At 37.9% G+C, this 21,588-nt stretch overlaps 4 protein-coding genes and 1 long non-coding RNA gene across 9 annotated transcripts; 2 read left to right on the forward strand and 3 right to left on the reverse strand.

Annotated features, from left to right (window-relative positions):
- Window positions 1-555: 555 nt before the first annotated feature.
- Window positions 556-1,258, reverse strand: LOC132788308 (vitelline membrane protein Vm26Ab). The gene has a single exon (XM_060795644.1). The coding sequence runs from the start codon at window positions 1,191-1,193 to the stop codon at window positions 639-641; it is 555 nt and encodes a 184-aa protein (XP_060651627.1). The 5' UTR covers window positions 1,194-1,258; the 3' UTR covers window positions 556-638.
- Window positions 1,259-1,904: 646 nt separating this feature from the next.
- LOC132787041 (transmembrane protein 138) lies at window positions 1,905-2,821 on the forward strand. The gene is made up of 3 exons (XM_060793911.1): window positions 1,905-2,181; window positions 2,248-2,501; window positions 2,561-2,821. The coding sequence occupies exons 1-3, from the start codon at window positions 2,048-2,050 to the stop codon at window positions 2,668-2,670; spliced, it is 498 nt and encodes a 165-aa protein (XP_060649894.1). The 5' UTR covers window positions 1,905-2,047; the 3' UTR covers window positions 2,671-2,821.
- A 186-nt stretch (window positions 2,822-3,007) lies between these two features.
- LOC132787026 (serine/threonine-protein kinase 11-interacting protein) lies at window positions 3,008-9,458 on the reverse strand. Of its 4 annotated transcripts, none has more exons than XM_060793883.1 (11): window positions 9,213-9,458; window positions 8,892-9,115; window positions 6,854-8,584; window positions 6,673-6,793; window positions 6,481-6,616; window positions 6,291-6,423; window positions 6,061-6,234; window positions 5,600-5,668; window positions 4,642-5,328; window positions 4,117-4,581; window positions 3,008-4,055 (listed from the first exon to the last, which is right to left on the reverse strand). In XM_060793883.1, the coding sequence occupies exons 2-11, from the start codon at window positions 8,980-8,982 to the stop codon at window positions 3,592-3,594; spliced, it is 4,071 nt and encodes a 1,356-aa protein (XP_060649866.1). In that variant the 5' UTR covers window positions 8,983-9,115; window positions 9,213-9,458; the 3' UTR covers window positions 3,008-3,591. The 4 variants fall into 4 exon arrangements, with proteins under 4 accessions (XP_060649866.1, XP_060649856.1, XP_060649881.1 ...); XM_060793873.1 differs by having other exon boundaries at window positions 6,055-6,234; XM_060793898.1 differs by lacking the exon at window positions 5,600-5,668.
- Window positions 9,459-9,947: 489 nt separating this feature from the next.
- On the reverse strand, window positions 9,948-15,159 carry LOC132791297 (glycerol-3-phosphate dehydrogenase [NAD(+)], cytoplasmic). 2 transcript variants are annotated; one of them, XM_060800179.1, is made up of 7 exons: window positions 14,920-15,157; window positions 14,635-14,812; window positions 12,466-12,672; window positions 11,996-12,368; window positions 11,782-11,935; window positions 11,617-11,709; window positions 9,948-10,471 (listed from the first exon to the last, which is right to left on the reverse strand). In XM_060800179.1, exons 1-7 carry the CDS (start codon window positions 14,961-14,963, stop codon window positions 10,459-10,461), a joined length of 1,062 nt encoding a protein of 353 aa, XP_060656162.1. In that variant the 5' UTR covers window positions 14,964-15,157; the 3' UTR covers window positions 9,948-10,458. The 2 variants fall into 2 exon arrangements, with proteins under 2 accessions (XP_060656162.1, XP_060656155.1); XM_060800172.1 differs by lacking the exon at window positions 9,948-10,471 and adding an exon at window positions 10,687-11,091 and having other exon boundaries at window positions 14,920-15,159.
- Window positions 15,160-15,764: 605 nt separating this feature from the next.
- LOC132798921 (uncharacterized) lies at window positions 15,765-16,167 on the forward strand. Its single transcript, XR_009633999.1, has 2 exons — window positions 15,765-15,860; window positions 15,918-16,167. It is a non-coding gene; the product is annotated as an uncharacterized LOC132798921 (long non-coding RNA).
- The last annotated feature ends 5,421 nt before the right edge of the window (window positions 16,168-21,588 follow it).

Here is a 21,588-nt window from a genome sequence, read left to right on the forward strand (position 1 = left end):
AATAATTTTGAGTTACGGTAATGTGCGAGATTTAAATATATGTATTTCAATATTTAATTTGAAATTAATCTAAAATATGTTTTATAGAATTATAATGCATTATACAAAGATGTATATATTATATTATATATAATATTATAACACATAGTTATAAAAATGATATAATTTATTATAAAGAAATCGATCTTTATGTTAAAAACTAATAAACAAAGTATTTTAGTTTATTTTAATTCGAGATATTTCTGAGCTTCATTGTAATATGGCGAATACAGCCCTTGAACGCAGCTATGACCAAGAGGATACACCACAACAACAACAGCCACAGCCGGCAAAGCAACCAATCGGGTGCAATGCGCCTAGTATTTCAGTGCCTCCTTGTGCCCAAAGCTACTTGACCTCATGTGAAGCGGTGCTGAAGCCTGCACCCTGTGCGAGTTGTGGCTATTGAGATCCAAGGAACTGATATGATTTTAAATATTTTAAAATTCTTCATAACAAGATTTTTTTGTCGGTATTGTTTTAAGTCTTATTTATACCCGCCCAAAAAGTGAAAAATTATATTATTGTTTTCGTATAAGATTTTAGTTTATTTCAAGAGAGGTGAAACAGTTGTCCGAAATAAAGATCGATTCTTCCACTTAAACAAACTCGCGGACGATGGGCACAGCGTATTGGGGAGCGTACTGCGAGTAGGCACCGGCGGATCCATAGGATGGAGCAGGCGCAGAGCAGGGCACAGGCTGCAGTGAAGGCTGGCAGCTGAACAGATAGTTCTTGGGGCACGGTGGGGATGGGATGGAAGCGGGTGCTGAGTAGGCAGGTGCGGCTGGGGCAGGAGCTGGTGCAGAGTAGGCTGGGGCCGCTGGGGCTGGAGCTGGTGCGGAGTAGGCGGGAGCAGCAGGAGCCGAGTAAGCGGGAGCGGCTGGTGCGGGTGCAGCGTAGGCCGTAGCAGCCGGGGCGGCGTAGGCTGGAGCAGCTGGGGCAGAGTAGGCAGGTGCAGCTGGGGCGGAATAGGCTGCAGGGGCGGCAGCTGGAGCTCCATAGCCACCATAAGCGGCACGTGATACACGAATGTTCTCGGCCAATGGGGCTGGGATCAGGATACCTTGAGTTGGCTGCAATTGAATTGTTTCCGCGGCACAAACGATGGCCAGGATGGTGACCAGAAAGATGTGTCCAATGTTAAATGCCATTTTGTGGGATATGTAGAGCTGTCGCTGCTTGCTGCTAATGTGCCACCTAGAGGTTGACTGTAATACCCTAGTGCCGAAGCTTTCCACTTTATAGCCCACTACAAAAACGCTGAGCGCATTGGAAAATGGGAAAATTACCAAAAAGAAAATAAAAAATAAATATATTGAAAAGTGCAAATTGCTGACAATTCCAATTGGAGCCCAACTTGTGATTTACCATAATCGAAGAGAACGGTGTAGGGTGAAGCTCTGACCGGCTAACACCAATTCAAATGGACAAACTGAAGATACTTTTGCTTCTACTTGTAATTCATCTGCTGACCCCAAAATTTGGAGTCTTAACAGGGGCAACAGAAGCTTCCGGTATGTTACAGTTTCTGGAGCAAAACAGCAATGAAAACGAAGACTCACTGAACTGGACTCATTTATTGCCGAGCAACTACTATTCGGAGCTGAATCAGCAATATTATCTAAGATTTCTCAGACGATCGAAGCTAAATCTAATGGACTTGCGACGAAGTCGGTCATATCCATTTGAATCTGCATTATATATTTGAAAATGTTGCGTTTAAAGAATAAATCAAGTAATTTGTATTCCAAAAGTTGTATTTGTGGATGTTACAAATAGAATTTAAATTCGATTCTTATCAACGATAACTTTATCGATTGCAATGCGGTATATTTAGAAACCTGGTATATTTTAAACTTTAAGTTGCGGTCATGCTGTTGCTGGGGCAGCGCATGCTCCCGTTGCGTGGGCGCACTTGACGTCACTAGGACGAAGGACACCATAACACAAGCGTCAGAAACAAAACACAGTTCAAACAGAAAAGGTTAAGCTGCAATTATAAAAAATGAAATTAACATTGCGACGTTATTCTTGGCTTTTGGTTTTTCAACTTGCCCTGTTGCTTGCGGATTTGTTCTTCAATGCCTTTGGCTCCTGGTTAGCGCGGGATAAGCTCCAAACTGCAATATTCTTTTTCGTGTAAGCAACCAAACAAAAGTTTTTTTATAGTTGCCATAAATATATACTAAAATTCCTTGCTTGTAGTGTTCAGGATTCGTTTATCATCATAGAGTATCTGTTATTTACGTTGTCGCTGCATTCAACTTGTGTCTATCAAGTGGGCGCCTCTCACATTATCTTGCGCAATTGCAAACTATTTCTGTTCAGCATAACGATCTATTTTCTACTGTCCGCCTCGCAGCACTCCTGGATTGTTTATCAGTATCGATTGTCCCCGTCGGAATCGAGTCAACAATGGCCTTTGGCCCTTTATGCCTTGGCCGTATTTCAGCGCTTGAGTAAGTTTATTATTTTCAATTATCCTTTAGTTTTACTTAAATCTCTATTATTCGATTAGTGTCAGTTTTGTATTATTACACTTCAAAGTCAACTGCGCTGATCATGGCTGATCCACGCTATAAGGAGGAGCATCTTGATTGGATTGCCGAACAATTGGGTGACAAATAAAGCGAAAGGCTCATTTAATGGGAATAAATGTATATATTATTATTAGATAGGCAGAGTCCGTCTTTCATATATAAATTAAAAGCTCAAAATACTGTTATTAAATGTACATAAATATACATACACAAAAAAATATAATTAATGATATTTGAGAATCAAAATTAAAAACTTTTTATCATCAAAAGAAGAACATGGGAGGAAAATTATTGTGATTTGTTTAATTGCTAACTTCTGTTTGCCTGGCATTTCATTGCTCTATTATCCCCAGTTTAATACTTAAAACATCCAAGCTTGCTGAACTGTTACCACAGTTATAAAATAATTTTTAATTTGTATAATTTTATTCTTAAAAATCCTAGTTTTATTCGTAACATTATATTGTAAATTCTGTTATATTTTGTATCTTTATATTATTGCAACTCTTACAACGATTCCTATCTAACAATACGGAAACATATACAAATTGAAAGTGGTTATGTATTATAATTTATAAATATTTACAAAAGTTTTTTATATTATTCTCATTGTTAAAAAAAACATGGTAAATTCAAACCCTAGTCAAAACATTGCATCATACATAATTACAATATTTCGCTTAATTATGACTCTTCCAATACATAATAATTTAAATTGTAAGCTGTATTTTACATTGACTTCAATAATTCATAGCTAGTGTAGTGTAGTCAGCACCATTTTTCGCTTGCTTCATTATAATTGTATTGTCCACATTTTGAAATACTAAAACTAATCCAGTTAAATATATATATGTCCAGTTTGTAAAGCTAAGCATGATAATATAGTCAATTTATAGATTGTAGATCATTAGATAAACATTGTCACAATTGAATTTCAAATTTGCACATAGTTTTTGCTTCGATATGAACAAAGTAAAATAGTGTTTGGTCCCTTGTAAAATGATAAATACTACATTCCGGAATAACTGAATGGCACACCAAACAGTTGTTCCCACGATTTACCAATGACGTCCAGACAGCATTCGGCATTAGCCTGTGTCTCGAACTGAAGGTGCCACAGTTCACATTGATTTTCCGTCTCGTCCAGAAAGTTGATTTTGTACTCGCAGTCCGTAACTCGTTCCGCTTCCACTAGATTGCTCATCTGTTGTGTCAACGAAAGTTCCAGCTGTGGCTTCTGCTCCACGTTGGTTGTCAGCCAATTAAATCGGCCATTGCCGACGACTTGCAATTGTGTGTCTGAAGTTAGCAATGTGCAGACTTCAAAGTTGCGTTTATCCTGCCCACAAGTCCATCGGCAGCCACTCAATACAGTGCACATCTTAAGCGGCTCCGTAATCAGCGCATTTAGTCGTTGAAGCACGGCATCAGACGGGTCTTGTATCAATTCGCAGTTAGACGGAAGCGGATTATCTACACATAATATTATATATATATAATTTGATAAACTAAATAGGCTGCAAAGTTTACTTACCCGACAGGTACAATAATAAGCTGTCGGTGCGCAGCATATCCTGCAACAGGAGTGCAAAGTTTCCCCAATTGCGCAGAGTAAAAGACAATCCCAATTTCCAGGGAAGACACTGCACACGCGTTAAGCGATTAATGGTAGCGCTTGTTACCTGACGCAACCACTTGGATACATCATCAAGGGGCGGTGCATATGCCTCCATCAGATAGCACTTGCTGGTGGATATTATCAATAAACCATCGCGCACCGTCTGCGTTTGTTCATTGAAAATACGACCCTTGGCCAGCCACTTGAAGTGCTCGCCAGCATCCTTGAACTTTGTCTGATAGAAATACAGCTTTAGCCGGTGATCGATGTCGTTAAAGTCGCTGTAGTTAAACTTGTAGGGCTGCACTCCGCTGGCAGTCGACTCTGAGTCGATGAGCTTCTTTGAGCTGGACATTAGGACGTTGGTCGATTGAAAAAGAGCTGAAGATAGATAAAATTATATTAAAAAGCATTTATGGTCGAAAAAGGTATTTAACTCACCTCCAAACACAGAAGAGAGGCCAGCCTCTTCGCCCTTCTTCAGATGTCCATTTTCGCTAACACCCGCCACCTCAATGTTGTTATTGTTGTGGTGATGCTGATGGGTGCTAACATTGGGTTCGGCATGCAGCAAATTGTGTATAACGATGGGATCATTTGTTGCCAGTAATTGACCCTTATCCTGCGGCTGCAGCTGATGTTGCTGTTTGCTCTGTTGCTCGTAAGTGGTGCAAATGCTGTCGGTTACCGAGCCAGATGAGCTGCTCTCCGTCAGCTGCACTTGTGCCAAAGTTTTGGATTTTGGCGTTGTATCTTCAGCTGTCGTTTCAATTGATTCCTCATTTGCTGTTGACTTGGATCTGGCCGCCAGCAGTTGGCCAAACTCACGCTCAATGAAGCTTTGTGCTTGGCTGTGGTCATCATCGATGGTCTGTAGATTGGGTATTTGTGCTATGCGCCGCTCCTCAGAGGTTTTGCGACTAGCGCTTTGCACGAAATTGGGATCCAGCACTTCAATACTAGATTGGCTCGGATTGGATATGATGTCGACATCACTCTCATTGGCACGAAACTCCAAATCACGTTCGGTATTCGAACTGCCCACAACTGAACGATTGGAGTCAAACGAACACTGTGAGTTGGTTATCTTCGAACAGGAGCTGCTTTCGTTAAGTGAATTGGCCGATCCTGTGGAATATGGTTAGACAATAATTAGTTAACCTAGCCATGAAAAGTAAATATAAATTTTTCTCTAATGGAAGCAGCATTGCCCTTGTTAAACTCTTTAGTGAAATACCATTTTCTTTTGCGGGTGCGTGATTAAATTTTGAATAGATCTGTTTTGTTTTGTTAGCTTGATAAATATGCAAATAAATTAGTGGTTCATGCCCAAATGCTGCTTCACATTACAACAAGTAGCGAAATGCAAAAATTGTTTACAATAAATTGGCATATTAACTTTTTATGGTTTGCATCAAACTCCTACGATTGTTTGGTGTGTTATTAGCGATGAGCCTCTTGTTGCCCACTATATAATTAAATAGTATTTTTTTTTTACAATTGTTGTTGTTGGGTGAGCGAAAAGAGTACAAAAAGAATACATAAAAATATACAAAACGTTAGATTTCAGTCTCGATCGACATTCGTGGTTTAACATGTGTGTTGCAAATTGTTTGTGTGTCGTGTATTTTATGTGAAATATCGCATGCAAAAAGAAAAATAAAAAGAAATAAATTAAAAATGATAAATATAACAAAAATAAAAACAAAGAATTCAACATATTCCAATAACAAAACTACAAAACACAAAATGCCGCTCGCAATAACCGAAATGCATTGATAATAAAAATCAAAAACTACAAAAATTTGGCAGAATTTTGTTCTACACAAATGGAATGATTGGCCAGGGACTTGCCAATACTTTGATTATCCTCCTTGGACTGCAGCATCAGCGGTGTACCAACTGGTGATTCATCTACAATCAGCGCTGGTGACAACTTCGGTTCCATTGCAGCTCCTTTGGTTTTCTCCAGCGAACCAGACTCGTCGTGCACCTCTGCCACAAAGTCTTTAGAGCAATTGGGACAACGTAGCTCTATAAAAAGTAAGATATTAATCACATATTCTAGAATTTTAATTACTTTAGCTTACCTGATGTCTTGTAGCTCTTCTTATTACGTTCTCTGGTAAACTTAAGGCCACAATTGATGCATTTATAAATGGTAAAGTTCATTTCGGTGAGATCACGCTGCGAAAGAATATCGCGCAGCTTCTTTTCGATTTCCTAAAAGCAAAATCCATTGAATTAGTGACTCTATTAATTACTAAAAATATAACGTACTTGACAGAGTGCATTGTCCGCATAATAGACGCGCTCCTGTTTGTGTTTTTGCATGGTGTCAAAGTTGACGCGCAGCGTATTCGATTTAATGCGCTCACAAGACTCCAGCACCCTGAGACTCCACTTAGTTTTTGTTCTACAAAGGCATAGAATTATAATATTTAACATCATATTTATGATACCAATAGCTACCGTTCGTTCAGTGCGTCTTTTTCCCGTATGTAATTCGATGATATGGTTAGGAACAGAGGTTCACTAGTCTTGTGCGCATGGCAAACAATGTAAAGCTTCTCATCCGGTTCTTCGTCAGAGACTAGAAGAGATTACACACACTTAGCAAAAAATGAAATAATTTTGAAGTAGATATTATCACCTGGCTCCTCTTCTTGCTCTGCACTTGACGATCCATAAAGATTCAACACTTCTCGATGCTTGTCAATCTCTGGTTCCCGTTGTTCATCTTTTTCTTCCTGCAGTGTATTGTTCATGCTCTGATATTCCGTTTCCGTGGTATTATCACATGATTCGTAAACTGTTGCCTGAGTCTCGTCCTTGTCGGTGTTGTCGACATCTAGTTTAATGGGCGTCAATGTGTCATTCAGAGGCGAGGTCCAATGTGCCCCATTCGTGGGCGTGGAGCTAATATTGAGTTCGTCAGATTGGAGTTGAGACTGAGGTTCAGGCTGATAGTCTGCAGAAAACTCGCCCAGAAACTCGTTGAGCTCTTGGCGTGCATCGTGACGTCTCTGTTCGCTGGGCTGTGTTGCGCTTATGCCCAGCATTAGTTCTGCATTGCCCGACTGCAACCACTCGTTACCATATTTCATGCGCAATGTCTCGATCTTTTTCTTTGTCTCCAAATGGCTACCATCAGGGGCCTCTTGTTCCGGAACAGCGCTTACGTTGATAGGATCTGTTATAGCAGTCGCTTCCTTTGCAAACTCTTCGCCATGCTCTGCTATCTCCACGCTGCGCAGCTTCTTGGTGCGTCGTTTAACTATTTGCGTCTCTTGTGGCGCTTGTTGCTCTGCTTCAGATGATGAATCTCTGCCTCGCATCGATATCGAACGCTGCGAGCCAATGCTAGATGCGGGCGTATTAACAGATCCCCGTGAGCTATTTATAGACAAGTAACTGCTGGCGATTCTATGACCCATGGTGCCCACATTTCGCAGCTGTTGGCTGCCCGTCATTGCCTTCTCTGGCTTTGACATGGGCTCAAAGTCCAGCACAAACTTAACAGTGGATGTATTCTTGTGCAGATATTGTGCTGTCGCCAAGCGATGTTTTGGATGACATGCCAGTGGATTACCCTGCAAATTTAGAGTGGTCAGTGTCATCAGAACACTCAGCGGCAACAGCTGCGAATGCTCTAGGAGACAGTTGTCCGATAGATCCATATTCGTCAGAGCATCTAGTTTGGTCAAGTCGAGCAGCTCCTCCACGTAGTTGTTGCTGATGTTGAGTGACTGTAGTCGCTTGCAAGCCTCGGCATGAAACAGCGGAAATTGCGTCAAGCAATTGTAGCTTAGATCAAGTGTTTTTAGATGTGGCAGCCACTTAATGGCAGACACACTGATTAGTTTATTGTGCCGCAGATTTAGATGCTGCAGATGTTGGGCAAACTCCAGAGCAGTATCAATGCCACGCAGATTGTTATAGCTAAAATCTGCCGTTTGCAGTTCGTTCCAAACGAAGCCATTCGAGTTGTCACCACCACAGTGCGTTATAATGTCCTCCACACTGTTCAGACTCTTGATGCAGATCAAGTGTTGCAGCTGCGAACGCAACGCTTGGATGCCAACCACCTGACAGATGTTAATCTTGTGCACCTCCAGGCGACGCAGTGCACGGAATTTGCATATGTCGATGGCACCCTCGAAGTAATGTTCGCTGGGGAAATAGTTAAGCTTGAGCAACGTTGTTTTCTGCACAAAATCATGCAGCAGCTGGAGGTCGGAAAACACACTCGATTTGCCATTGAATGGCTTAACCACTTGGAATGCCTGCGAGTTCTGCTGCGATGTCCCCAATCCAGCTCCGAATCCAATGTCGCTGTCAGCGATTAACGCAAAGGAATCATTCAAACCGCGTAGCAATGGACCTGCAATGTGTGCGTTTGTATGATTAAAAACGGGTTAAACTGATAAGCAAAGCAAACTATGTGCTTAGGAACAAAGCAATGGGACAGGCGTTGGCTAGCGTTTGGTCATCGCCCGAGTGCATGCTTCTCTATACTCTATACCATTTGCAAAAATAACGTACCTACGCATTGTTAGGCTTTTAAAATTTTTCTTGTACATGAATTTGATTATTATCGTCATAATTCTGCACAAAAAATATCAACAAAATGTTGCAAATGTATGTTTTATACGCTAATAGTACTCAGCGTGTTTTTGGTTTTTACTCACCTGATAAGGTCAAGGTAAATTCCGAGCTAAGGATTTTGTCACCATTTTTGCGCAGCAAATTGGCCAATTCGGTTATCTTTTGAGGATCCATTCCAGCTGCAGGTTGAAGGCCATGCAATAACACAATTCCTCCAGCTGTTTGTTAATTATTAAATATTTGTACAGGGTCTGATTCAGTTTTCTTCTGCTTTCTGCGTTTTAGCTTTCTTTATTGAGGTTGTCAACTGAAAAAACAATATTATATTAGGCACACCCATACTTTTACACGCTGTCAAGTGTTAATTGCAAGCAAGCAAGAAGCAAACATTTTACGTAGTTCACCTAATTCTATTTTGATGTTTATGATTTGGCTGCTGTCCCCTATGAGCGAATAACAAAGGGAATTATTATGACGCCATTGTCCAGAACGCGTTTAACACTCAGCAGCACTACATAGTCAACTAATAATTATTGTATAGATTTCAAACGTATATTTGGCACTTTAACAACATTATTATTCGTTTATGTTGGTGATTGTGTTTGTGTGCAATGGGCGCAAAAATATTCCACTGTCTCCCTAAATATACTTTTGTTATTGCTAAAAATTGACAGTCAGCAGGCAGCGTAGGCACAGGGTTGCATTCGCCAGTGTTGTAAAGCGCTTCCAGCACAGCTGATTGAAATCACCGTTAAATCAGTAACCAAAGTTATCGGATTCTCTATGAAGTGTAACAAGAAGTGAAAACATATGTATGTAAATATAGGTTCGAAAACGAATATTTTCGTGATGGTCACACCAGGACAGCTTTAAAAGCTCTTTAATAATAAATAAACTTATAATATACTTACCACCCGATGGCTTAAAATCAGTTATTTTACTACATGAAGTTCTCAGAACATAATTTTCAGAATAGGAATTTTGACAATCTTAATGATCACGGTCAAATTTCCTAAGCTGGTTTGAGTACAAACTACCTTTATGACTTTAACGTGCGAGATTTGATTACGATTTAAAATTAAAAAAAAAAATCCCAGAGTTATTGCAAACTGTGCTTTTCTAAATTAAAACAAGAAAAGTAGACTCGTATAGCTTTTTGACTTTTATTTATTTAACACATTTTTAATTTTACATATAATTTATCATGACTACGCCATAAAATTCAAATTGCACTAAGATTTAGTAATGCAAATAAAATTCCGTATGCCTAGATTTATTTAATTTAAAAATATACCATTGCTGTTCCATTTTAATCGCTTCTGTTCACTTTTGTGTTTATGTTTCGAAATTGTAAATAGCATATTTGATATTTACAAAATTCTTTAGGTACATGCGCACATTTCTTGCTAAACTTTTATTAACTAAGTTTAAAATAAAAAGCAGACTTCAAGATTGGTTTTTGTTCGTTTCGGTTTCTGTGGTTCGCTGGATATGCGTTGGATTTTAAAATTAAATTAACAACCTGTACACATTCTTGTCGTTGGTTGGGGTAGTATTACTGACTCATTTGTAGAATTTGTTTGTGTGCTGAAAAATACCTAATTACTCCTGTTTGGTGCATAAAAACGTTTAAAAAATTGCATGACAATTTTACAAAGTTTGCCTGCGAAAAGAAAATAAAACTCGTTATTTGTAGAAGCGCGTCGTACTATTTTTAAAGCAATTAAAATTATAAATTGCATTCCAATACAAACATGAATTTAAAAACGCAAAATTCAATTGAAGATTCAGATTCATCAAATTTTGATACGTACTGCTGTCTGCCAATTCATAGCTGCCAATTTTGGTAAATATATGTAATTTAAATAAATATAAATATTTTTCCTAATTTGGTTTATTTTTTCGATATGTACAAAAAATATTAAAATGCTTTATTTATGATTAACAAAATTCATTTTGGTTTTAACAAATAGTATGACACTGACATTTTCTCTTATGAACACATAATACACTGAAAACAAAATATATAAATCATACAAAATTGGATAATATTATTGTTGAAATGCGTGTTGAACGTGGCGAGGGATAGCGATTTTCTGATTGTACGAGAACGTAGTAGTATACCGGTTGCAAAAATGCATGAGTTTGTGATAGAATATGACTGGAGTTGAACTATAAACGAATAGTATTTACAATCGATTGTATATTTTTTCTTTTGTTTTTTATATATTTGGTTGTAACACAGTTTAGAGTTTTGGCGACGGCATGATGATCGTATCATCCCTATGAGAAATCATATAAAAAGAAGAGAAGAAAACAAATTGTTGTTGATGAAACATAAAAGTTGATATCATATTAGCAATGCGAATGAAATGAGATAGTTATTTTTCATGGATCAGGGATGAATGAGCTGATAATGAGTAGGATTTTGTTTGGAATGAAAAAGAAAACTATTCGAAAAATATTTATGAAAAATTTCAAATTTATAGAATTTAGAAATTACTTTTGGAGTTTTTATTATTCAGCTTTTTGGTTATACTAAAATTTAAACTTAATATTATTAGAAACAGAACACATGCCAAGAACTAAAAAGAATGTGCAAAAAGTATTAAACTATTTAGGATAGATACGGTTACAATAAAAACTAAAAATCTGTTGTTATTAGGAGGAAAATCAGTAAGTACATTATAGGTTAACTCAAAGATTGCGGGTGTATATAGTAGATAGGAATATTCAAAGGGATTTGTTGAGGAATTCATGTGCAGTTTGTGCAAAACGAAAGCAAAACTAAAGGAACTCAACACTTACATATGCTCTGGATGATTGCGTATGCAATCGATTAAATCTTTAGGCTTAAGCTGATTTGTGCAAATTTTGTGAATGGCGGTGAACAGAGGGAATCTGAAATAGAAATTAAAAAACAAAATCGTTAGCGTTGAATTCAAAATGTATGGACTATTTGAAATATCGTACTTGTCCTCCAGACCCTTGTTCTTCAACATGTAGTTAACTTCCTCGGCAGTGGGAGGACCCTGTAATTTTTGTCCATTGAGCATTTCCTTCTCCAGCTCTTCAATTGTTTTGCCAGAGGTGACAAAAGCCTCAGAGACACGACGATTGCGGCCACCTATAAATTATTAATTCATATTACTTGATCAAAAACATGAATTCAAATTATTTTTCTTACCGTAGCACGTTGTGATAAGATCCGCAACACCGCAGCTCTCGAAGAAGGTAGACAATTTGCTGCCAGGGTAGAAGACTTCGACGAAACGAATCATTTCCATAAGGCCAAGACGAATAACAGCTGCCTTGGTGTTGTCGCCCAGCTTCAGACCATCAACGAAGCCCGCACCGCAGGCAACAATGTTCTTGAGGGCACCGCAAACCTCAACGGCATCGGAATCCTCAACAACCACAACACGGAAGTGATTGGCCTGGAAGAGATCACGCAGCACCTTGCCGTATTTTTTGTCCGTGCAGCCGATTGTCGTCTCGCAGAAGTTGCCCTCGGCCACCTCGTTGGCCAGATTAGCTCCCATGAGGACAGCGCATGGTATCTGAGCGTGGGAGGAGCGTGTGAGATTAGCAAAGGGGTTTTCAAAGTGACACAGTGTGTGTTCTAAATATACTACGAAAGAACGTCCATTGACTCACCTTCAAGTGGCGGGTGATAATGTGCGAAATTAGATCAATGCCGCCGCCTTCGGCTTTGTCGAAGCCCTTGATCAGCGATATGGCAATGGCATTTGGCTTGATTTTGCCCAGCAATTGTTTGCAGAAATTCGGTATAAACTGATGCGGCACCACGAAAATCAGTATATCGGCATTCTTGGCAGCCTCAACGAGATCAGGTACAGCAACCTAGAAACAGACAAAGACAAGGAGAACCAATTCATCAAAATCCGCAAACAACAACAGCAACAAAAATACAATTATAATGTTCTGATAAGCGGGGAACAGTTGTTCTGATAAGCGAGTATACAACTAAATAAAAAAGCACAGCTCAAGGTTGAATGAAGGAAAACATCACGGAAATCATTGGACGCACACGTGTAAACGTTTTCCATTTTGGAGGCTTGGCTCCGTCTAGACATGGTAAGTTAGATGACTGCGTAATCTATGAGATACTATTGTTTGATGTATCAAAATTCATAACCAGTTTTTACACATTTAATTTTTGTTTTGTTGAAAATGGTTCAGCGTTTGCTAAAAAACTTGTTTTTTGGCGTTGGCGTTGCCGTAAGCTAATTTGATAAGCGTTGCATAACTGTTTACCTAAAGTATAAAGTTCATATAAGTTGCTTAGCTCCTAATTTATATGGATTGCTCGCTTCAGATAACACCGAGGCGACAAACAAAATATATATCTCGCAAAGTGATTAAAATTGTTGGCACAGCTAAAATTAAAAGCGAAACAATTAATATTCGTCAGCAGAAAGGCTTAAAAAAGTGCAACATTGCATTTTCTTAGTCGTATTCAATTTAATGTTAATGTCCCAATGTATTTTCCAGTAAATGATTCTATATAATTAAATCGTTCATAATGAAAGGGAAGTTGTCGATACTTCAAAACAACAATTAAATGAATCAGAAACTATTCCTATTATAGAAAACCGGTTATTATGTGATAATCTGTTTTGCTGCTTAATGCAATTAAAATTGTTTAGCTCTTGTTGCATTTTTGACATTGGCCTTTTGTTTTTATTTGTTTATAAGCAATTAAAGAAAATTTTGTTTTCCCCATTTCTTTTCACTATTGAACATTTGCCAAAAATCATATATGTAGGTATTAGTGTATATTTTCTCATACAAACATATATGTATATGTAGACATGTATGTTTGTAATTTATCTGTGGTCACTTCTAATGATATAGAAAAGCAAAAAACAAAACAAAAACAAAAGCAACAGGCATAGAAACAGTTTTGATTATCATATCGGTCTGCCGCCAGCTGTTTCTATTCTGAGTCTCTCGACACTATTAATTCCAGTGTTTTTCCACAAAGAAAATTCTAAATAATTAACAATTGCAGCACAATACAAGCCTTATCTATCGCAACAACACTAAAATAGCTTGTTTAACATGACCCGCATACACAATAGAGACGAAGTTATCTATAATCAGGCAATTGTCAAGTGTCGGCTGTGTATTTTACGCTTATCAGCTATGAGCTGATGCTCTGATCTATCATATTGTTAGTCATAGTACTTACTCTCTTCATATTGACAAGCAATATGATTTAATATTCGCATTCTGCAGTGTGTGGGTGCGAGAGAAAAAGAGACGGCACGATTAACAGAATGTGAGTGAGTTTTACACATCAAGCCGGCCTTGACCTACGTCAAAGGCAGCAGTGGCAGAGCAGATATAGAGAGAGTGGGAAAGAGAAGCTGAGGGCAGCCAGCAGAGTTGGCAGTGCCAGGCTGGCAGGCTTTGCATGTGTGCAAGGTAAAGAGAGACAGAGCAAGGTGAACACTTTTGTTAGTGTTGGCCCTGAAAAAGAAAATTGCACTGAGAGCCAGAAAGAGAGCGGGGCGAGAGCTTGTAAATTGTGTAAAAATAGCTGTGTGCATTTCACCCGTTCGCTTGATTAGATAATTTCAGTGTATTCTGGCAGCACATCATCGGTCAAGATCAAGGTAGCGGCGTGTTTTATGTAAGGCGCAACAACGCGGCGACAAAAAAAGTTGTTAATAATTGAGCTAATACGCTTTGCTTATTACATAAGTTCAACAGCTTTTTCTCACACCTTTTGTGTTTTTTGTTTGTGACGTGTTAGATTATGGGTATTGATTACGATTTAATTGTTTGTATTTTACTTACCACATTTGGTGGCAGTTTGTGTCCCTTCAAGTATTTGACATTCTCGTGCGTTTCATTGATGATTTCGGTTAACTTCTTGCCATCAATCAACTCCTCGTAGACAAACATTGTAACGCGCTCCTCGAACTCGGGCAGCGCTGAAGCATTGGCGCCCACAATTTTTGCGATGGCCGAACCCCTGTTACGAGGTTTTCGTTTAGAAATGCCAAGGTGCAATATGCAATTATTATATAATTGGCGGGCATTGTTTGCTCTCGCTGTTGTTATTGTTGTTGTTGCACTTACCAGTTGCCTGAGCCAACGATGCAAACATTTACTTTTTCCGCCATGCTGATGCAGTTAGTTGTTCTTGTAGTTGGTTCTAATTATTAATTGCTTGCTGTTGCTGTATGGATAAGTTAGTTTATTGCGTTGATTACGTCTCGTATTGATTCGCTGCGCGTTTTGACACTCTTGGAATTTGTGACTTACTCCGCGAATTATTTACAACAAACTGACACGTCGAAGCCACCGCACATTAATATAAATAATAAATAGTAGTGCTAAACGCGTATTCACGACAGTGGTGGAGAAACATCAATGGATATATCCATGCATCGCTATCGATATTTTTGAACATTTTTGGAATATCGATTTTTTATAAGTACCAAATACCAAAATACAGAAACGCCGATAATTGTAAGCTGGTTACACTTTAATGGTATTTTAGTAGAATTCGAAAACGCGTGTAAGTAGGCGCGTAATTTAAAAAATTCTTTATTTCGTATGCTATACGGAGCAAATGAAAAATGTAATGTACTACGAATATTAACCTTTTGTTTGAGAAGAAAATACTCCAAAAAACTTTAAAGTTTTTACGGGGCCCTGTCGAAATCTGAAGAAATTCAGAAAAACATTTCTTTACGTAAAATTATAAGCAAAAAATATTTTACAGCACTCCCTATTTTACTGTTATGCTCAACTGAGCTGGTGTTTTGAATTGCACAGATATTGGCGTAAAATGTTTGGTAAATGCCCGATTTGAATTATTTTCTATATGCATTTTCTTATGAATTGAATTATTTGTTACTTAATGAAGTTAGTTACGAATGGTTTAACTAATTAAAATTTAAATGGTTCTGATTAGTTTATAAGTGAAAATATGGAGATTTTTAAAACAGTTGATATTAGACTAGTAAAGAGAGTTAATATGGGACACCAACAGGCACTTTTGTTTTTGATCGGTGGTAAGATATAATAAATAGTTTTAAGTGCTCAGGATAAAGATCTTGTGTATTTCATAGTATTGCTTATTTCCTTTTATCCGCTGTGTGACTGTGGTGCGTGTTTGAGATATGATCCATTTGGAAATTGTCTAACTACGCAAGTAAGTCCCTTGGGAGCCTTGCTTGGTATTTCCCATGTGCCAAGTCCTAGAGTCCCTCAAGTCGCCACTTATCCAGCAGCAGTGCCAGCTTATCCAGCAGCAATACCAGCTTATCCAGCAGCAATGCCAGCTTATCCGGTAGCTATGCCAGCATATAGATATGGCTATTACGGCTAAATTATTACGGCACGAGTCTCAAAAGGCTTATACTAAATAAATCAGAACATTTTGTTGACTGTAATGAAATTAGTTTTTTTACTACTGGCAAAGTCAAGTTTACAATTGCACATTTCAGATTATTGCACAATTTATAAGACATATATAGTATTTCTAAGACCAATTTTTATATGAACGTACATACATACATCTGCTTTTTACAACAAGATATTTCAGTTAGAAAGAAGCACAACAACCCAAACTCATCTAGAATATTGTACGATCGTTTTGAAACCAAAATTATATTTATTTTAATTGTACATTGCGCATAACTGCATCATATTTTGTTTAAAACTCGAATGTGGCATATATAAAGTTTCAGAATATAATTCGAGATGAATAATTCATTAGAAAAAGAGCATTTCTAAAGTGAAATTATTATAGAATCCAAAAAACAATATTAAAAATATTCGGTTTGGTGAAACTTATTCGGCTTGTTCTCTAATTGCGATTCTGTTTTAGGGATGTTGTTGCAGGCTTCAGCCGATTAGCAATGTTACAGCTGACGTCGACTAAGCTTTGTCCCTACTACATGGCAAAAGTTAGGCCAGAGTCATGGCTTACCACTAGCCAACGAGGCGAGGTGAGGCGAGGTGAGGCGAGGTAAGGAGAGACGGATTGGGGGCATGTTGCATCCACATCCCGAACGAAGGAGGTTAATCATGCAGCGATGCTGTTACGCGTTAATACCTTCATGTGAGCTGGACCACGTGCTGGCCGCTGTTCGGTTGCGTGTCTAACGCTGTTTGCGCTCTTCACAAGCACACACTCACACACGCTTACTTACATCTATGAATATGTGTGCATGTCAGAGTTGGTGTGTAGGTGTGGATGTAGTTGAGTTGGCTTGGGTTACTTTGGGTTGGTTTGTAAGCATGTTCGGGGTTGCTCTAATTCTGCTTCTGCTCTTGTTGTTGTTGTTCTTGTTGTTGTTGGCACTGCTGCTGTGCACCCGTAAAATTGATTGCGGCGAAAGCTGGAAAGTTGCACGTTATGCTCGTGGCCTGACTTGCTACTGCTCGGCTTCTGTATCTCTCCGTGTGTCTGTGCTGGGATGTCGAGGTCTACTCTGTTTCTGCTTCTGGTTCTGTTTCTGGTGTGGCGTGCGGATTGGCTTGTTTCCATGCCGCCCAAAATGTGATTCTATGCAGCACAGCAATGTTGATTATGTATGTGCTCCTCTCTCCCATTCCACCTGACGCCTATCTTCAGCTCTAGCTGTTAGATAACCGCAATGCTATGGGAGTATTATTTTACAGGGTAACGAATATATATATATTATATAAATGAAATATCTATTAGAAAGTTAGTTCTTTCGTAACGAACGTAAAGAAATTAAAATTCTTGAAATACTCACAACAAATTTAAAACCTAAACTTGATTACTTTGCAGCTGCTTATTTCGCTGGTTTCATAAGTTGAACGTTGAGTTAATTGACTATAGCTGCGGTTTAGCTGGACAAAGTCCCTGCTTACAACTGTTGGAATGCCAGCTACCCTTAGAATTCGTTCAAACCATTGTATCGCTATGGCTCACTAGGCGTATGGGTAATTTCAATGCACATACTCTAAATTACGATGTGTGTGCATGTGTGTGGCACATCAATCCTTTTGGCCACACACACACACACATACACGTTGATAGCGCTGTGGACAACAAGTGGCACAGTTCACATAGGCATTTCGTCAGTGAGAGCAATGCAGCCACCTTTTGGCCATGTCATGTTGCTGTGTTGACGATGATAAAGATAAGATGAGTGGAAGAATGGGTTATGAGTGGAAGAGTGGAAGGAGTGGAGCATTCGATGTAGCGATTGTTGTGTAATGTTGTGTCTATAAAAAAACAATGATGGACATTGGATCTTGGCATAGAATAATAGTATATCAAAATTTTACAGAAGGCCGCAAAAGAACGAAATAAAATCATTTACGCAAAACGAAACGAAGAAACCCAAATTGAATACCAAGGCAAGAATAAGCGAAGAAAATACACAACGTTAAGCGGATGTAGCACGCTTATCCCTTTACACACACACACACACATATATACATTGAAATAGACACACGCTTGGAGCATAGAGAAAGAGATGGTTTTTATTATTTTTATTTTATTTAAACCACACAAAATACTTAAGACGATTTTGTGTTTTGTGGTCCAAGATGTATTGCCCATGGCGATGCAAAAAGTGTGAAAAGAAATGAACGAAACGACAACGAAAGTTTTAGCCAAAAGGGTATGCAACATGTCCAGCGGTCTATGTGGTTTCCCCTCCACCCATCCTCTACTCCGCAGCTCTTTCATTTCATTTCCATCTGCCATTGGACTGGACAAACGGATCCGCTCAAGGCGATTGCATACGAAGATGTCGTATGTAAAATACGCAACTGTCTTACCTTTGGCCAACACATATGCCTCAAACAATGGCCGCTCCTTTCTTGACAGCAAGACAAGATGGGACAAAACAAGACAGGACAAGACAAGACAGGAACGAACAGGACAGTACAGAACAAGACAAGGCATCAATAATACCCGTAGTCCTCGCCAACATGTCCTTTATCAAAGCATTGAGTCGTTCACAGCATTTATGACAACTATATCCAATTCAACAGCCCCCACTCCTCTTCTCTTCTCTGTCTTCACCATCCCCCACATCCAATCCCATTCTGCATCCCCATCTGGACAATGCTTAAGCGTTACAGAATATGCGACAGCATACAAATTGCGGATTTTTATTTTCATTTTTTATGATTTACATTTTATATTCGTATTTGCCTCGCTCACTCCCTCCTACCTCCTCCCTCCCCCTTCTATGCTCTCTTTCTCTCGCAATTGAAATGTTTTGGCTCTTTTTTAATGTTACAATTTTTTGGTTTCCTTTTTTTCCCACTTTTTCTCTCCATTTTTACATTTTTTACATTTGTACTTTGCAAATAGTGCGGCCCAAAAGAACGCGTCACTTAATTGTTTTAATTGCATCCTATTTTTATTTCTTTCTTTTTTTCGCCTCGTATACACTCGTATTTCTTTTGTTTTTTGGGTTCCATTAACACAATTTGCTTTGGCTTGCTGGATTTGGTTCGGGTCTGTCTCTTATTTGTTTAGTGCCGAGGCAAATTTGCATGTTTTTTGATCAAGTTTTTCCACTGAATTAGACTAGAAGTAATAACCAATGTACTTTTACGTAGACTAGACATAAGTTTCTCCCCATTTACTAAATATATTTTTAAGTCTTTTTAAAATTTTCTCAAATATTTAAGCGTTTTAAATCAAACAAAATAAATGTATTTATTTAGTAATCTAAACTCAGTACTTTACAGGAATATAATTTTAACATAAAAATAACAAATAAAGAAATTTTTCCAACACGATGTGTGTTTTTTTTGTTTTATTTGACAAAATAGAAATGATGACGATCGGAAATTATGGAAATTAGGGAATTTCAAAATTGATTATGGAATCACTCCGGACTAATAATAATAATAATAAAAATAAAAATGTCAATAGGAAAAGTTACATCTTTTAGATACCATTAAGAGCGGTGACAATTTAAAGTAAGTAATTTATCACATTAAAATTCCTTATCGAAGCTCTTCGTTTTGCACGGAATTCGTAAATAATTGTAATTTTTCTGTTCGGAGGCCAAATCACGTCAAAAGCCCAAATTCCAGAATAACTCGAGACCCGCAGACACAATGTGAATATTCTTTGGGAGGATTATATTCCTCACGAATAGGTTGACACAAATCTCGATATTCGAAGTTTTTAGAATGCTAATCGGCTCTATTAAAAACAACTATCCTTGTGCCAAATGACATTACGATCTTTTACCGAAATATACCGAAGGTTATCTTTAGTATATCGATATACTACTACTACTACATTTAAAATACACCATAGAATAAAATATATGACAGATTTCCATAAGAAGTGGTAAAAATCTAAAACTTACTTTATAGGGGCGCAATAATATTAGGTGCTGACGAAAATAAATTAGAGCTCTATTTATAGTCTATTAAATCTAGTGTTTCATAAGGCTATATCGTTTTTTTTATTAAAATAATGACGAAATGATGACAAAGATACTAGGTGCACTGTTACCTAACTGGGCAACTTAAGCAAATCAGAAATTATAAAAAGAAAATTAATTATGTCAGCAGCACATAATAAATATAAAGTAAACAAATATTATATAAATTGAATCTAAGGATATACGGGAATTTTATGTACAGTATTACTGGTAAATATCAGGTCAAGACCCGAGACAGCAGGTCTTGAGGATGATAGCGTTTTAATCTTCTCCTGACTGTAGTGCGATGACTCGGCGTTGGGCGCCTAGCCAGGCTGTTAGGGTAACCTTCAAGTCTCTCCGTATATTTTTGTGCAATTGCCTGAATTCTATCGCCAATTTTTGGTACTTTGAGGTCGCGCCGTTCTCATGTACCATGGAGCTCCTGAGATCTGCCTCAGCGTCTTGGCTTGAATTACTCGTATTTTGTTGAGGTGCATTTTAGCCGTGAGATATATCGTCTTTGTTAATCAAGAATATATGGATTGTAGATGGCTCCTTCGACCTATCGCATACATTTCTTGTAAGCATAAATTTATTATACCCTTTTATCCTAAAATTCTCGAATGAAAATAGATGTTACTACTTATTCTGATTACAAAATCTGGGTTCTCAATCCTCAAGGATATGTCAAAAAACCAGCTATATCTCAGTCATATTCTGTCGTATTTTCAAAGGATGCATGTTGCATGACACACAAGGACAATCACTATGGATTGTAATGAAAAAAGTATGGGATCATCTTAGGATGTAACACTTTTAATATTGATACTATGCAAAGTATTTAATATCTGGGTCTTTTACTGTATCACTTGCCGCTTGATGAGATGTTAACTTCAATTTCAGGTGGAGATCTGAAATTCTGGGTATTCCGCATTATGTATGGAACTTACCTGAGAAGGAGAATTATCTAAATAAAAACTGACAGGGTTTTCAAATTCTTAAAACATTTCTCGTATTTTAGGTATTTCAATTTATTTAAATATTTTTGTATATATAATAATTAATATGCATTTATATGCTGGTAGCAACAGCTGTTGCGATTTACATACTATTTCCAACTGTATCATTTTATATCTAAGCTTTATTTGTATTTTATTTATATTTCTATTTTCTATATGTGTATAAATCGTTAGCAACATTTCTCTGCATACCATTTTACAATTTGATTGTGCGAAAATCAATTACAAAGCGTTTATCATTTAATAATTCATAAACCGAGCTGGCACCAATATGTGTGTATGTATTTGTGTGTGTGTGTGTCTATGTGTGTATCCATATATGTGAATATATGCGATATATGAAG

Source organism: Drosophila nasuta, chromosome 2L, assembly GCF_023558535.2.
Source record: "Drosophila nasuta strain 15112-1781.00 chromosome 2L, ASM2355853v1, whole genome shotgun sequence".
In the NCBI taxonomy this organism is placed as follows: Eukaryota; Metazoa; Arthropoda; class Insecta; order Diptera; family Drosophilidae; genus Drosophila; species Drosophila nasuta.